The sequence below is a fragment of the Anneissia japonica genome, unplaced genomic scaffold, assembly GCF_011630105.1.
Source record: "Anneissia japonica isolate Jap-2015-1 unplaced genomic scaffold, ASM1163010v1 scaffold1826_len1998817_cov189, whole genome shotgun sequence".
Lineage (NCBI taxonomy): Eukaryota > Metazoa > Echinodermata > Crinoidea > Comatulida > Comatulidae > Anneissia > Anneissia japonica.
This window is the reverse complement of record NW_022742159.1, coordinates 1,366,264-1,383,594: the sequence shown is the minus strand read 5'-3', so window position 1 is coordinate 1,383,594 and position 17,331 is coordinate 1,366,264. Positions and strand designations below refer to the sequence as shown.

The window sequence follows — 17,331 nt, the reverse complement described above, 5'->3', positions numbered from 1 at the left end:
AACTCAGACCTTCGCTATTGTTTGTCCTCAAAAGGTTGACAAAAAAAATCGTCCTCGTCGCAGTCCAAATCTACCACTAGCACCACCACTACCAGGTATATAAGTTGTATCACCATTCTCATCATACCTAAACTAGACCAGAGCGGGCCCTTTATAGAGCCTGCCCTCATAGACCTAAGCAAACGTCGAAGGTTTCTGTAGACACAATAAGAAGAACTCTGTCCACACAGGGTTCATGTTGAAATTGGTTCCTACCTAGAAAAGACTTCCTATTCTATGTTATGAAAAGTTGATTTGTACTTCTGGACGTCAACACAGTGTGAGAAACTGTAGACACTGAAAGGATCACCGTCGTTACACATATGATATGAACAACCAAGAGTACCTGATTATTGTGATAAATGGAATATATTTATTAATCAAAACATTCATTAATTGCTTTTTGTCATTTGATCATACAGCATACAATATAAATCATTGCTTGAAACCGAATAAATGTAGAAATAATAATAATTTGATTACACAAGATAATTTTATTAAATATTTTATATTTTATAAATTAATTATTCAATAGTATTGTAATAAAATTCTTCTCGAATTCTCATAATCTTATAGCAGACGTCCCTCTTTTGATCTTCCTCATCAACATTTTTCTCTTCTTCCCGACCCCTTATTCTACAGATGCTTCTTCTCTTCTGATCCTCCTCATTATTCTCCTCTTCCCAACTCCTCCAATTCTTACAGCTTCTTCTACATTTCTGATCCTCCACATAAGTTTCCTCCTCTTTCAGACTTCTAATCCTACAGTCGGTTCTCTTCTTCTGGTGATCTTCCTCTTCATCATAATTCTTTTGTTTCCGACTCCTCTCTTCTCGAAACCTTATAATCCCACAGCAGCAGCCCTTCTTTCGATCTTCCTCCACATCATTTTTCTCTTCTTCCCAGCTACTTCTTAAGCGATGAATGCTTCTCTTCTGATCCTGCTCATCATTTTCCTCTTCCCAAATCTTCCCAATCCTACAATTGCTCCTCCTCTTCTGATCCTCCACTTCATCATTTTTCTTATTTTCAAAACTCCTCATATTCCTACAGAGGCTCCCCTTGTACTGATCCTCCTTATCAGATATCTCCTCTTCCCGACTTCTAATTCTACAGCAGCTCCTTTTCTGATCCTCTTTATCATTCTCCACTTCACGACCTTTAATCCTGCTCCATCTCTTCTGATCATCTTCCTTTTTCTCATCATCCTGTTCCTCGTTACTTCCTATGTCCTCTGCATTTTTATCGTCCTCCTCCTTCTTCCAGGACAAATTGACTGCATCTCCTTCAGCATTTTCATCAGACGCTACAATATCAAATCTACAGATGTAATAAACAACAAGTTTAATTTATATCCAAATGCTAGCTTTTGCAATGTCAATGATCAATGTTTCCGTACAAAAAAAAAATTCCTTATAATAATAAAAATCTGTAACAGATTTTATTTCAGGTTCATTAAACTTGTTATCAGTAACACTGGCAAAGATTGATTAAGGTATGCTATTAATTAAAAAAAAATATTATTACAATTATCCTAATTCAATTTTTAATAGCATTCGGTCCGTTCATTATCTTTAATTAGGTTTTTAAAACTTATTTTGTATAAAACGGTATTGAATTAAAGGAAATACAAAACAATAGCTGATTATGTTCATTAAGAAAGCTAGATTGATTTGTTGTAATTGTTTTTGTACTTTTTTTCCTTTGGTATGGAAAAAGTAGCTACCTTGGTGACTTCTTTTCTTCATCTTCAGTTACATTCTTCTTAATCTTCATCAAGTCCCTTAGAGCTCCGAGTACATTTGCTTTAATTCTGCATGCACCACAACTTGTAAATAATAACATAATATCATGTGAACAAAGTGAGTATCATAGACTCTAGGCAATAGAAGATCATAAGGGATTGAAATTGTTTTACTTACTTTCTTTTATACACCTTATCAAAATGCCGTTCATCATCTCCCCTTCTCAGACAATTGTCAAAATTAAATATTGTATCTTCATATTTGTAAATTAATTGTTCACGTTTAGAAATTCTGAAAAGAAACATGAAATTATGATTTTGGTAAACATTTAATTTGTTGTCACCTTTAATCCTAAGTTTTGCCTTTCAAAAACAGTATATAAAAGAAAAAAACATACAATATTATTTAATAGTATAATAAAATATTAATTAGTATAGTAGAACAAGACTAATTTGTGGTTTTAACAAAGATATGACATATCAGATGTGTATAAATTTGATTAATGCTTTATCGTATTTTGATTTTATCAGTTCCAATATAATAATCAATTAAATCGTTCAGAACTTTCTTCTAATGTTATGATTTGATAGTACTCACGCAGTTAACAGTGATTCGTTTTTCCTTCTTAATATCTCGATCGTTTCTCTCAGTTTATGTACTTTATTGTTCTCCATCCCCATATTTTCAGAATGTTGTAATTTGATTTCATCCAGACTATAAAAAAAATGCAATACTATAAAATTGGTATAGTTTATAATATTTTCAATCCGAAATCTAACTAGGCCTAATGAATTGGTTTTGCTACTAGTCCATCAAATTAAAAAGACATTTTATTTTAGCGATATCTATGACCGTAATGTAAGCTGATTATATTCAACGTTTACATAATAATATCATATTCACATGCTTCTTTACCTAATTTTTGTTTTGTTTAATTAACTTAAACATTCCAGAAATTGAGTTTTATGTGGCTCTTTAATCAAAATATTTTAAAGGAATTTCAAGTGTTCAGCAAGTATATCTTATGTTTTTGTTAACAATATCTTAATCATAATTATTCTAATGGCTAAAGTGGGCATCATTTACATCATTTAGTCTCAGAAAATGGGAAAGATAGCCGATATAGACAGGTGGAAAGGTGTTAACGCTAGCCTACTTCCTAGACTAACCGTTGGACTAATCAGTGAAGGTGGAAGACCGGGGGTGCAGATATATTGGAACAAACAAAACATGCCATAATACTTTAAGCACAACATAACCAAACTCATCAAAAGCTATGCTTAAAAGTTACAACATCCTGGACCTAACTTAATCCTGCCTTAGGATTTTAAAACTGCATTGCTTTTGTCACATGACAATGATGATGGGAAGAGTAAGAATTTGGGTATTATTTTTCAACCCGGAATTTTTCAACCGGGGGGGGGGGGGTAGGGGAACGTATTTGCTTCCTAGTTTGTCCTGTTTCAATACATATAGTGACATTTTAAAATGTAGTGGTAATACGACCCCTACCCCCATTGGATTTACCCCTGGAGTGGACGTAGACTGATGACATTGCGCCATATTTAGACTTAAGGAGAATACAGCAATATAGATTTTCTTAGAATAATCAAGAGTAGATATGTTCCTGCCTTCCCACAGATCGTATATCCAGAGACAGAATTGCTTGTACGTAAGAGATGGAGCGATGGGTGGTGTCGGATTATTTTTAAAACACTAACTAAACCCGACTTTCAGTCTACACAGAAAAGGACAAGGCGATATTATGTCTATTACCTCGATCACAGTGGCTACTTGGATCAGTCACAGCAGTGTTCTCTTCTCTGGTCGACAGGGTTCCGACCCCTAGGGACACCAAAGGGCCGTACTACTCATATGGTCCTCGATCTACCACTTTAACCCAAAAGAACTTTATTGATTCATAGATAATGTGTCTCTGACATCGACTGTAGACATTATGTTGTATAATATTATATCCAGCGACAGATTATAGGGCACCCCCCCCACCTAAATATATCAAATTTAAAAAATGGAGATAAAAAGAAAATGATACTCAAATTCGACGGTGGTTGGGGTGGGGGGATTTCTCCGAAAGTGGGGTCGATCGAGCGACAACAGTACCCTAGTGGGAATTTTTTGTTTTCTAGACGGCCGAAAATTTTGGGCGGTCAAATAACACCATGTCTCAAAGATAATAGAGTTTTTAATATCCTCACTATTACAAGTGTTAATAATGTGTGTAGTATTAAAATTATTATACTATTAAAATTATTATTATTATTATTACAAATATCGAAAAACAAAATTTGATACTATTACAATGTTCATGAAAGTTTGGAGCATAAAGCTATATAGTTTGATTGATCATTGGTTTTAATGAAGTCACTGGACGCCATGTTGGGAGCCCAAATTTCCGAAGTAGAACTTTTGACCGACGTAACGATCAACAACAATGCGAAGTCGCTTTAATTAGTAGAATCTAAAAACCCCTAAATCTTCATTTTGGGCTGGACTACTACCATCGCTTCCCCTCCCCCCCCCCCCCGGTTGGGACATATCTGTCTCTGGGTCGGGAAAATCCTGGCACTACCCCCTTAGAATAAGAAGTATAGTGATAATATTAGACATAAGAGATGGAATTATAATCGTAACACAAGAACAAATGAATATATATATATTGGCGGATCCAGAATTTTGTAGAAGTGGCGCGAGGGAGTGGAATCTATAGTCGATGGTTTTTGGGTATTTTCATAACTATTGTGGAGATACAGGGGGATATCTCCCCTAAACTTTGAATTTTTAGCCATTTTAATATTTAATCTCTTATCTAATTAATTTCACACTTAGTATTTGTTTGGTGCTGCATGGGGACACATGGGCATATCATCATCCTCAATGTTCGCCCTCGTTCATCACCACCATCATAAGTACAACAACGCCTATATATTATGGAGATGGTAATATTTTGACTTAGACAAAGTAATTAACCTTGGTGATTTCTTTCCTGTTTCTTCAGTTACATTCTTCTTGATTTTCAACAAGTCCCTTAGAGCTGCGAGTACCTTTGCTTTTCTTCTGCATGCACCACACCTTGTAAATAACAACAAAACATCAGGTGAACCAAAAATCCAGTGACTATACACCTAGACAACAAAGGATTATTAAGCGATTGAAACACTTACTTTCTTTTAGATATCTTGCCGAAATGCCGTTCATCATCTGCCTTTCTCAGACAATCTTCAATATTAGAAATTTTACCCTCATATTTGTAAATTATTTGTTCACGTTTAGAAATTCTGAAAAGAAATACGAAATTATGATTTGGGTAAACTCTTGACGGTCGAAGTCCAGATTGCAATATTGATTGGTAGCGGAAGTTACTGTATGCATGACTCCTGTAAATTAAAAATGTTCCTTGCTTCACATTCTTTTGCCTTCCCAATATTTGGGATAGCAAAAGTATTATAAAATGACAGTACAGTAATTTTATTATTATAATACAAATGGTAATTTTAACAGCAATAAGCAATTGAATTTTAACATCTAGGATAAGGCCTATCAAATCTGTATAATAATTAATAATTTATCATTGTTTATATTTTATCAATTACATTATAATAATCAGTAAAAAATTTAAAAAAAAACTTTCTTTTACTGTTATTATTTGATAGTACTCACGCAGTTAAAATTGATTCGTTTTTCTTTCTCCATATCTCGATCGTTTCTCTTAGTTTATATAACTCATTGTTCTCGATCTCCATATTTACAGAATGTTGTAACTTGGTTTTCTCTAGGCTATGAAACAACAAGAGTTGATAACATTTTCAATGGAAAATTTAATTAGGCCTATGTCCGAAACTTGGTTTCCTAATTCCTCCATCAGGTTTTAGAAATGTTATTTTTAACGATATCTATAATTTTTGTTGGAAAACACTGAACAGAAAAATATGACTTCATATGCTTTTTTTCATTTGAGTTTTGTGTTTTAATTGCCTTAAGATATCCCTGAATTTGAAAGTCATATGTGTCTTTATTTGATAAGATTTTAAAAGATAGTTTATCAGCAAGAATTTTGACGGTTATACTAATAATTGGTTGTATTTTAATTATATTCTACATGGCGTAGATATAGTAGGCCAGCCAGAACTCTAGCTAGTCACATAGGTATTTAAACCTAGTAAGCAAACATGGTAAATAAAATGTGCTGCCTAGCACTGTGATTAATAGTTGAATAATAGAAAGAGTATGCAAATATTTATATTCATAATTCTATTATCGATTTCTTTCCTCTTCTTATGTTTAAAGTATAAGTAAGGTGATACTATTAAACCTAAATTACAGTGATACTATTAGACCTAAATGACGGAATTTCTCATAATAATAAAGAACAAATACAGACATGGTGACCTAGCCCTATGTATTTATTTCTTAATTTATCATCATAAAGAAGAATTATAGACATCATTAACATCTTCATCGTCGCTGTCAGCACGTCACCACCATCAGCAACGCCCCTATATGGTAAACACTGATTTTACCCATAAATCCGTTTTAAGCTCTAGCTTAATGGTAAAGTTATGCTCCATGTTTTTGAAAGCATAATTATTTCTTCCTAATTATATACATACGATTAAATATAAATATGTATTACCTTTCAGGTTCATTGGTGTCCTCTTCTAATTTTATCGGTAATGCAGGTAGTTTTGAGTTAATTTCAACTTCGTAGTCCTCGTCATAACTAAGACCACAACTATTATGGTATTAATTATATTTTTATATATTGTCGCAATTATTCTATTTTTCTTTTGTAATTTACAGTCGGTTCGTTAAATGTTTCATTATTTTACATGTACAGTATATGTATAAATGAAGTAACCAACCCTGGTGATTTCGTTCCTTTATCATCTGTTACATTCTTCTCGATCTTCAGCAAGTCCCTTAGAGCTTCGAGCACCTTTGATTTTTTTCTGCATGCACCACACCTTGTAAATAACAACCAAAATACTATCTGATTAAAACGAATGATCATAGACATGACAATAGAACTTCAATAATGGATAAAACTGTTTTACTTACTTTCTTTTATACACCTTATCGAACTGCCGTTCTTCATCTCCCCGTCTCAGGCAATTGTCAATATTAAATATTTTAACTTCATATTTGTCAATCATTTGTTCCCGTTTAGAAATTCTGAAAAGAAATATAAAATTTTAATTTGATAGGCCTAAACATGCTCTTTGCTGCACATTTTTAAGCCTCAGATTTTGCTTTTCAAATGTTTGGGAAATTTACTAATATCAAGACTATTATGATTGATTGTACTTACGCATTTAACAGTGATTCATTTTTCTTCCTCAATATTTTGATCGTTTCTCTCAGGTTATAAAGTTCATTTTCCATCCCCATGTCTTCGGAATTTTGTAATTTTGTTTCCTCCATACTGAAAGGCATACCATTAAAGTATAAAGACTATGATTGTAACATAAGCAGATTCAATCCTACATTTACAGAATAACATCACATTTACACATTTTTTCACTTACCATTGTTTTAGTTGGCCTGTTAAAATATTCTTGAAATTTAGTTCCATATGGCTCTTTTATTTCAAAAAAATTAAAGGACTTGTGTTTAGGAAGTTTGTCTGCCGGTTTTTTTGTTTGTTATATCAACAATTTCTTAATCATATTCTTTATAATGTGGTTAAGGTAGATAAGAGAGAACACAATTTGGCAGCGGAAAACATATAGGCCTAGGCTTAGTATACAAACTTATATATTATGTTAAATTTGCTAGCTAGCACTGAAATATAATTTAAATATATCAAAGATAGAAAACATTAAGCAAATTTTTCTATATTATACTAATTATTCTATTATAGTTTCTCTCTCTCTCCCTCTTCTTCATGTTTAGAGTCTTATAATCATCAAATAGAATAAATATTATCAGTGGGGGATCCAGAATTCTTTGGCGTGAATGGAAATCAAGGGCCTACGGTCTGAAGGTGCGGAACCTTTAGGTCGAGAGGGTAAAATATTGGTATATTCCCATGTTCATTCAACTTTCTTTAAACTTAAGTTACAAAATGGTTACAGCATAATATTATATTAAGTATATATACACACACACAGTAAAAATATACAAAATACTTGTTGATCATAAAAATAATAAGCAATAAGAGAGAGATCAATATTTAACAAGTTTGGTGAAAAAATAAAAAGATATTTAAAAACTGCATATCACATGTTTTTCAATCTTGATAAAAACACAGAAAGCAACAGTAAAACAAAATTTAAGCTTTAAGAAATGTTACATTTAAAAAAACTTAAGGATAAAATACATGAATAAATAAGATTGTGGGAAATTAGGCATTTTTAAAAATATCAATTTATCTTATTGACAACGAGAATTCCTTTGATTATCGTTTGATTGTTCAACATGACAGGATTTTGGAGCCATTTAAATTTGTTATCTCTCTTATCTTGTGGCTGCTGCCTGGTGGCGAGATTCCATTTTGCCACCTTGGATCTGCCACTGGAAATATGCCTATCATATCCTCATTATCCTTATAAACAACGCTATCTAACTATAGCAATGGTCATACTCTGACTTATTTACAATTTAATCCGAATACTAAGCACTAGCTTGCTCTCAATGTTTCTTTAAACAGATATGTCGTTGTAATGATAACCTTAAAATACGACCGAATATTAAACTTGTGCGTATTACACTACCTTTCAGGTTGATTGGTGACATTTTCTAATGAGTTCATTTCAGCTTCTTTTTTCTCAGTTTTAGTAACACTGTAACATAATTCACAGGCCTATTAGTTACTATTATATTTTGTTTTATATTTTGCTTCAAGTACAAGTGGTTCGTTTATGTCTCATTATTTTTATCTTAGGGTATGGAAAAAGTAACTAACGTTGGTGATTTCTTTCCTGTATCTTCAGTTACATTCCTCTTGATCTTCAACAAGTCCCTTAGAGCTGCGAGTACCTTTGATTTTCTTCTACATCCATCACAACTTGTAAATAACAAAAATACCATGTGATCAAAACGGGTGATAGACATGGTAATAGAACAAGAATAAATTGAATATTGAATATGTTTTACTTACCTTCTTTTATGCAATTTATCATAATGCCGTTCATCATCTCCCCTTCTCAGGCAATTGTCAAAATGAAAAATTTTATCTTCATATTTGTAAATTATTTGTTCACGTTTAGAAATTCTGAAAAAAAAATGAAATGATGATTTGGATAAACACTTTACAGTCCAGATTGCAATAAAGAATTATGGTATTTTAATAGAATTGAGTTATGCATGACAGAGTCTACTGTAAATTTTTTTTTCTGCACCTTCTTAAGGCTAAGCTTTTTGCCTTCCCAATAATGGAAAAAAGTACTGATAGGAAGAGTATTAAAGAATGTCTTGTACTGCTGACCATGCTAAGTATATTCATTTATATATTTTATGATACCCGTCTTAAACAGGACCAATTTTAGAAACAGATTATGACATCTTGTCTGAAATTGTATCCTGTATATTATACTTAAATAAGTTTTAAGTTAAAAAAATAATTGACAAGAATGTGATTAATTAGAATAATACAAATAAAATGGGTAATTGCAACAGCAATAAGCACAATTGAATTGTTAACATTTAGGAAGGCATATCAAATGTGTATAATAATTAATAATATAAAAATGCTTTTATTTTATCAATTGAAAAAGTTTTTCTACTTTTATTATTTTATGGTACATACGTATATAACATTGATTCATTTTTCTTTCTCAATATCCCGATCGTTTCTCTGAGTTTATATAGTTCACTGTTCTCCATCTTCATATCTTCAGAATGTTGTAACTTGGTTTCCTTCAGACTATGAAACAACAAAACCATGCAATTGGTATAGTTGATAACGTTATCAATGGAAAATCTAATTATGTCTGAATCTTGGTTTCTCTTTTAATCCAACAGGTGTTGAAATATTCTTTTAAATGATATTTATGTTTTTAAGAAAACTTATTTAATCCAGCATTCACAGAATAATATGACCTTTACGTGCGTTTATATTTCAGTTTCAGCTTGATTTTTTGTTTTAATTAAATTGTGTATTATTATAAATACATAATTTCGCCTCACCTATTTTCTATTTTAGTATTTTCCAATTTTAGTGAGTCCAATTCATCAGTCTCTGTTTTTATTTCTTCTTCTATGCTGTAAAGGTAAATATAGTCAAAATATATTGATATAATCATCACCATCATTATTATAACCACCAACAACAACATCAGGCTATTATTACAGTTATAATATATTTCGATTTACCTATTTGCAGTTTCAGCATTCTCCATTATCAGTTTCTCGGCCTTTACTTTAATTTCTTGAATGTGGATCCTTTTCTCTTCTTTAATGCTGTTAATTGAAATATAGTAAAAATATAGTAACATATCATAGTCGTCATTAGTATCATAACACCATTTACAATAACACTTATTATTATATCAAGCTATAATAAATTTCACTTCACCTATTTTTAATTTCAATAATTTCCACTTTCAGTGAGTCGAGTTCCTGCCCTTGTACTTTCATTTCTTGAACATGCATTCTTTTTTCTTCTTCCATGCTGTAAACAGTATTACAGTTAAAAATTGTGACTTGTCCTGATACCATAATCATCATCACCATCATCATTAAGACCATCCATAAAAACATTTATTATAGTATTCATTTATGATATTGCGTCTCACCCTTTTTTAATTTCTACATTCTCCACTTTCAATGACTCGAGTTCATCCGTCTTTACTTTGATTTCTTGAATATGGAATTGTTTTTCTTCTTTCAATCTGTAAAGAGTAAATAATAATAGTTAATAAAAATATATAGAGAGAATAATTATCATCACTATTATCATCATTATCATCATCAACATTTACGTCCGATGTTGTTTTGCGTCAGTAAATTCCATATGAGTGAGGTTCTGCCTCATCGTCCCAAATAATTGGCAACAAAACTTGCAATTATTTTGGGTGTGAATCGAAACCACGACCTCATAACTAGCCTGGTGTCATAACCACTAGAAGATCCCAAAGAAGCAGCGGGTACTGCAATGCTATTTCGATGATGTCGGTTTGCGTCAGGAAATTCCGTAGAAGTGATATTATGGCCTCCCTGACGCTTTATCGTACTGAATGCTCAGTAAGCTCCCAAATACTTATGAAAACAATCTCGCAAGTAATTCAGTTGGTAATCGAACCTACGACCTCCAGATAACTACCTAGTGTCAATCATAACTATGACCACTGTAATGCTATTTCGATGTTGTTTCTGCCCCAGAAAATTCACAAAATTCAGTGGTCTAGAAATTATGAGACCAGGTTAGTAATCTGGAGGTCATGGGTTCGATCAATGAGTAAACTCCTTGGTTCAATTTCCACACGAATCACTTGCGAGATTTCTTTCACAAGTAGTATTTGGAAACGTAGTGAGTATTCAAAACATCACTCCAATACATCTTACCTATTTTTAATTTCAGCATTCTCAACTCTCAATGAATCAAGTTCTCGGATTTTTACTTTTATTTCTTGAATATGGATTTGTTTTTCTTCTTCCATTCTGTAAAGACTAATTAATATAGAAAGTATATAAACTTATCACATCATCATAATTATCACCATTTTCAACGATGGCATCTATTTCTGTATATAGTTATAACAAATTTCCTTTCACCTGTTTTTAATTTCAGCATTCTCCACTTTTAATGAGTCGAGTTCCTCGATTTTTAATTTTATTTCTTGAATATGGATACTTTTCTCTTTTTCCAGTCTGTAAACAGTAAATAGTAAAGATAGTAAAATAAAAATATATCACGGCCACATCATTATTATTATCGTCATTGTATTTAGTTATAATCGATATCGACTCACGTATTTTTAATTTCAGCATTCTCCAGCTTCAGTGAGTCAAGTTCGTCGGTTTTTACTTTCATTTCTTGAATATGGATTTGTTTTTCTTCTTCCATTCTGAAAAGAGTAAGTATAGTATGCATAAACTTATCATTATCACCATCATCATCACAATAATAACCATCAATAATTATCACTGTTATTTAGTTATAATCAATAATGACTCACGTATCTTTAATTTCAGCATTTTCCACCTTCAATGAGTCGAGTTCCTTGGTTTTTACTTTCATTTCTTGAATATGGATTCTTTTCTCTTCTTCCATGCTGCGAAGAGTAAAGATTGTAGAAATATATAGTAACATATCACCACCGTCATTATTATCAAGGCAATAACATTCAGGCGTAAGTAAACAATAAATTTCAACTCACTTATTTTTTATTTCATCATTCACCACTTTCAATGAATCTATTTCTTGGGTCTTTACTTTCATTTCTTTAATATGGATTTGTTTTTCTTCTTTCATCCTGAAAAGAGTAAGTATAGTATTAGAATACATACACTTATCATTACCACCACCATTATCACAATAACAGGCCTAACCATCAATAATCATCACTGTATTTAGTTATAATCAATATTAACTCACGTATTTTTAATTTCAGCACTCTCCAGCTTCAATGAGTCCAGTTCCTCGGTTTTTACTTTCATTTCTTGAATATGGATTCTTTTCTCTTTTTCCATGCTGTAAACAGTAAAGATTGTGGAAATATATCACCACCTCATTATTATCACCGCAATAACATCTAGGCGTATTTAAATAATAAATTTCAACTCACTTATTTTTTGTTTCAGCATTCACCACTTTTAATGAATCTAGTTCCTGGGTCTTTACTTTCATTTCTTTAATATGGATTTGTTTTTCTTCTTCCATTCTGGAAAGAGTAAATATAGCAAGAATACACACATTTATCATTACCACCATCATATCACAATTATAACAATCAACAATAATATCTATCACTGTATTTAGTTATAATCTGTATCGACTCACGTATTTTTAATTTCAGCATTTTCCAGCATCAGTGAGTTTAGTTCCTCGGTTTTTACTTTCATTTCCTTAATATTGATTTGTTTTTCCTTTTCCATTCTGTAAGAGTAAATACTGTAAAATAATCTTATCATCACCACCAACATCATCATTATCTGCATCATCAAAAACACCAACAATAACATTTGTTACTGCATTTAGTTATAGTAAGTTTCAACTTATTTATCTTACATTTGAGCAGTCTCTACTTTCAATGAATTTATTTCCTCCTCTTTTACTTCCATTTCTTTAGTATGGATTCGTTTTTCTTCTTTTATGCTGTAAAGAGTAAATATATTAAAGTATACATACTTACTACGACCCCACCATAATTATCATCCACAGTAACACTTTTGATATATATATCATATAAATCATCAAAGGTACATATACATTGTTTAATAAGGACATGATGGAACATCGTAAGCTACCCTGTAGCTTTTCAACGAATAAAGTCCTATAAAAGTATGATTTATATATATGTATATTTCTTTGTTTTTGTAGGTAGCTTTGATCATTAGAGTAAGAATGCTTTGATCTTTTGTTTAAATCACTGCTATGTCACCTACTAGAGGTAATGTTTTGATTGGTTGAACACTTTTGGTACTAGTGCATATAAGCTTGCTAATATGGATAATTTTTTCATTCCTGATGATGACATAATTAATGTCGAAATGGCGTGTATTTCAATACTTGGAGTATGTATTATACTTTCTTACATTACAATTACAATTCAGAATTAAGTAAATAATGAAAGTTCTTTGGATGCTTTCAATCCAGTGTTTAAAATAGGCTTAAAACGCAGAGCTCGGCTTTAAAAAAAACCAATAGCCTCGGACGTAAAAAAAACCTAAGGTATTATGCAAATGATGAGTGTCTATTAAGTTGCTTTGGACCCTTGCGTCACCCACCTGCGTCACCCCACGCTTTAATTAGGAAACGGACTTGTATCGGATCATGTATGCATGTGACGGACGTATGTAACAAGGTACAATCTGGATTCAAGGCTAGACTTCAGTTGAAATAATTTATTTCATCGAGATTTTCAGTTTTGTTTTTGGAAATAACTGTAAAAGAAGCAGGGACCATGAACATTTAAACCATTTAAACAGACTTTACTTATGGTGCGTGTTAAAACAATCAAAAGGGATTAAGTGATAAAAAAATTCTCCCTGCTGCTAACGCATGCTGCATTTGCTCCCCCAAAAACACTGCAATGCAATTTGCAGCGTTGGATTATCAGCGGATATCAGCAGGCGGTCCTCGTTTAACACCCGTTCGGGCTCATAGAATTGGAAATGGCCGTTTGGATTGGATCGGATTTATTCGGTGTAAACACCAAGGATAGTCCACGAAAGTCTAGAAGAAGACTTATTTCCAGTGGGGTCCTTCCGGTGGTGATTGGGCAGTACACCAGGAGACAATCCCCTACTCTTTTCCGAAGAGTGTCTGCGTTGTTTAACGTGCACATGGGCCATAAATGCACACGGGACCCAACGCCTTAAACGTCTCATCCGAAAGACGGTGCGCTATTGTAACTTGTATTTCAGCTGGAACACAAGGAGAGGCAGCGATGGGAATTGAACCGGGGACCTTGAGATCTCCACGGTTAAACGCACACACAGTGGCTACCACCAGATTAGCCGACTGAGCTAAGCTATTTCCGGATTTATCCCGTGTTAACTCCACAAAAAACTCGCCCGATCGCACCCTACTTTGTCTGTCTCTACACTACCCAGGAGCACGACTAGGTATACTCTCCAGGGGTAATAAGTAATATATAAGAAATTATTATTATTATTATTATTATTATTATTATTATTATTATTATTATTATTATTATTATTATTATTATTATTATTATTATTATTATTATTATTATTATTATTATTATTATATTTTCCTACCACCTCAAAAAATTATAAATGATACCGGTATATAGGCCTACACAAAGATATAATATTTCAGTTTCGCGCTCAATTAGTTTTCCATTAAAATAAGCTTTTGTAAGATTTTTCTTTGTATATTGATACGTTTATTGGAGGTGAACCAATCAGTAACTTTCATTAATTCATTATTAACAGTGTTTAAGGGTATTTATATCTAGGTTTGCAGGCGAGCTACTCATTTATCTATTCTGAAAATATGTGTGCCCCATCCCCTGTTTGAAAAATTCTGGATCCGCTCCTGGTTTGTAATGCAATTGGTATCATCAGCAAACGAGACGACATTTAAAATGTTACTTGCATAATCATTTACAAAGTAAAATAATACAAGAGGTCCTAAGACACCACAAGTTGCATCGTTTAATCATGGACCCATCATCATGGTCGAACTTATTTATAATTGAGATCTGGTCAATATTATAATCTGGTACGAAGTTAGCCAGCACAGTACCAATATGGGAGATATATTTATTTAAGGAATCACAATTTTTTTTTATATGGATTTTAATATTAAAAACTATCGTGGAAACGTTCCGTGTCATTTTGAGGTTTCCATTGATTTTGATTTGAAGTTTAGTTTAAAAGTAAGCTATCTCCTTTTGGTAGTTCGAAATTAAAACACCAGAGTAGATGTAGGGATTAAATACATTTGTATAAATATGATCAATTTTGGTTGCAGAAGTGGTGTAGAGTGGGTTGAGAGGTTAGTTGATGAAAGTAATGAGAAAAGAGTAAGTCAATACGTGGGTTGTCAAGAAAATTACATCCGAAGTAACATTTTGAGAAAGTTGGGTTTCAATTTTTCTGATAAGTTTAATATGTATACTTCGTAACGAAAGTTTTGAGTTTCCTAAGGTAATCACGTTTTTGAGGCACATTTTGTAAAGCTATTTTTCAGAATTGATAGGAAAAACAACACAAATCAGTTGTTTATCTTTAGAGGCGATTCTCTCTTAAAGTATGTTTTCAGAAATCTGAACTATAAGATGATCTTACTCTGGTTATACTCAACCAAAAAACATGATTCAAAGACCAAATATAAAGCTTATATAATAATCAGCTATCTAAATATATCAAGAACTCATTTTTTGTACCACTCGGAATTATTTTGTCACGACAGCTCACATAATTTAATACAACTATGCTGTTGTGCTAAATCAATATCTATATAACATGTTATATGGCAGGTTATATTTTCAGAGTTAATTTTGTAAGATCAAATTAATTTCTTCAACGAAGTGTTTGATATTTCCTTCAGCTGGGCGATAAATTATACCAACCATAGTATGTTTATTATTATTTATTTAAAGTGATTCATATGGGAGGGAAAGCAAGAAATCATTTTGGATTTTATGAATATTATGAACAAGGTAATTCAACAGAAGGACGCAAATCTCCGCTCTCGAACAAAGCCCGTGCGTACAGTCCTTCGATCTTTACTGTGGCATCGACAATCCGATACCAGTTGCGAGTACAGCCGTCAATTATTAGTCTATGAGTGGCATACGATTTATGGTGTTAGTTACTATTTTTATTAATTTTGGGTACTTCGCAATGTATGTTCAATCTGATTTATTTTCACCGCGAGCTTGTAAAATGCTTCTATAAAATGCAATTTGATTTGTAAAAATTGACCAAGAAATGAAAAGTTATAGCAATTGAAAATTTACAAATTTTATAAAATTTCATGTTCTATGTAACATTAACCTGTCATTTTGACAATGTTGGACTAAGGTGCACAAAACATATATTTGAGTAGATACAGAACATTTATTAATTTTTTCTGCGAAGTGAGTCTCATGAACGACAATACACCGCAATATCGGTAAAATTAATGTTGAAATGAAGAATATAATTTCAGTCTAATGTTGTCAGTGCAAAATACCATTAGGCCTTTGTTATCACCGCACGACGTGCGATTATCATGGCAACTAACACGCGCGTGGGTAATAGACCTTTCCGGAGTGTCAATCAAACTTATCAACTAACTAATCAGAACAGCGCTAGGAATACGCACACGTCTCACAAACACACGTGTTGTCCCACAAACGCACGTGTTCGCGTATGTTTTAACACTGTCGTCTTGTAGGACCATAGCAACAATATCCAAGGGGCGGGGCTTAGCGGAAAGGTCCATTCGTCAGGTACGCTGACGGTTTATGGTCTGGTTGCTATGGTTTTTGTGACGTTCAGCGTGTAGGGACGCACGTGCGCCTAGAATTTCATGCCAGAGTTATAACTATGGCTACGTTCAGACCTGTGAGATACGCCAGGCGTATCTAACGCCGGGCGTGCGTTAATCCATGGCGTAACTAGCGAGATGTCCAGACTGGGCGATTAATGAACGCTAGCGTAAGTATTCGCGCGAAATATTCGTATTCGTAATTCGCGCATTTTATTTTCTGTTTACAGCTAGGTTTCCGCGCACAAGTTCACACCACTCGATTAACGTTACGCTAGCGTAAGTCGTTGTGTCTGAACATAGCCTTAATGTCCCACGCGAGAGGACGCACATTTCCGCTCTCGAACATAGCGCGTGCGTACAGTCCTTTGATCTCTACTGTGGCATCGACAATCCGATACTAGTTGCGAGTACAGCCGTCAA

The 17,331-nt window shown here is 32.8% G+C and overlaps 1 protein-coding gene across 1 annotated transcript; it reads right to left on the bottom strand.

The window, feature by feature from the left end:
- Window positions 1–389: 389 nt before the first annotated feature.
- On the bottom strand, window positions 390–13,046 carry LOC117119006 (myb-like protein X). The gene is made up of 28 exons (XM_033263780.1): window positions 12,973–13,046; window positions 12,745–12,840; window positions 12,530–12,625; window positions 12,340–12,435; window positions 12,122–12,217; window positions 11,921–12,016; window positions 11,714–11,809; window positions 11,517–11,612; window positions 11,307–11,411; window positions 10,538–10,633; window positions 10,318–10,413; window positions 10,116–10,202; window positions 9,930–10,004; window positions 9,550–9,666; window positions 8,902–9,015; window positions 8,707–8,808; window positions 8,516–8,584; window positions 7,111–7,224; window positions 6,861–6,974; window positions 6,665–6,766; window positions 6,436–6,534; window positions 5,463–5,579; window positions 4,967–5,080; window positions 4,773–4,874; window positions 2,382–2,498; window positions 1,962–2,075; window positions 1,766–1,867; window positions 390–1,359 (listed from the first exon to the last, which is right to left on the bottom strand). The coding sequence occupies exons 1-28, from the start codon at window positions 13,023–13,025 to the stop codon at window positions 564–566; spliced, it is 3,477 nt and encodes a 1,158-aa protein (XP_033119671.1). The 5' UTR covers window positions 13,026–13,046; the 3' UTR covers window positions 390–563.
- Window positions 13,047–17,331: the final 4,285 nt, after the last annotated feature.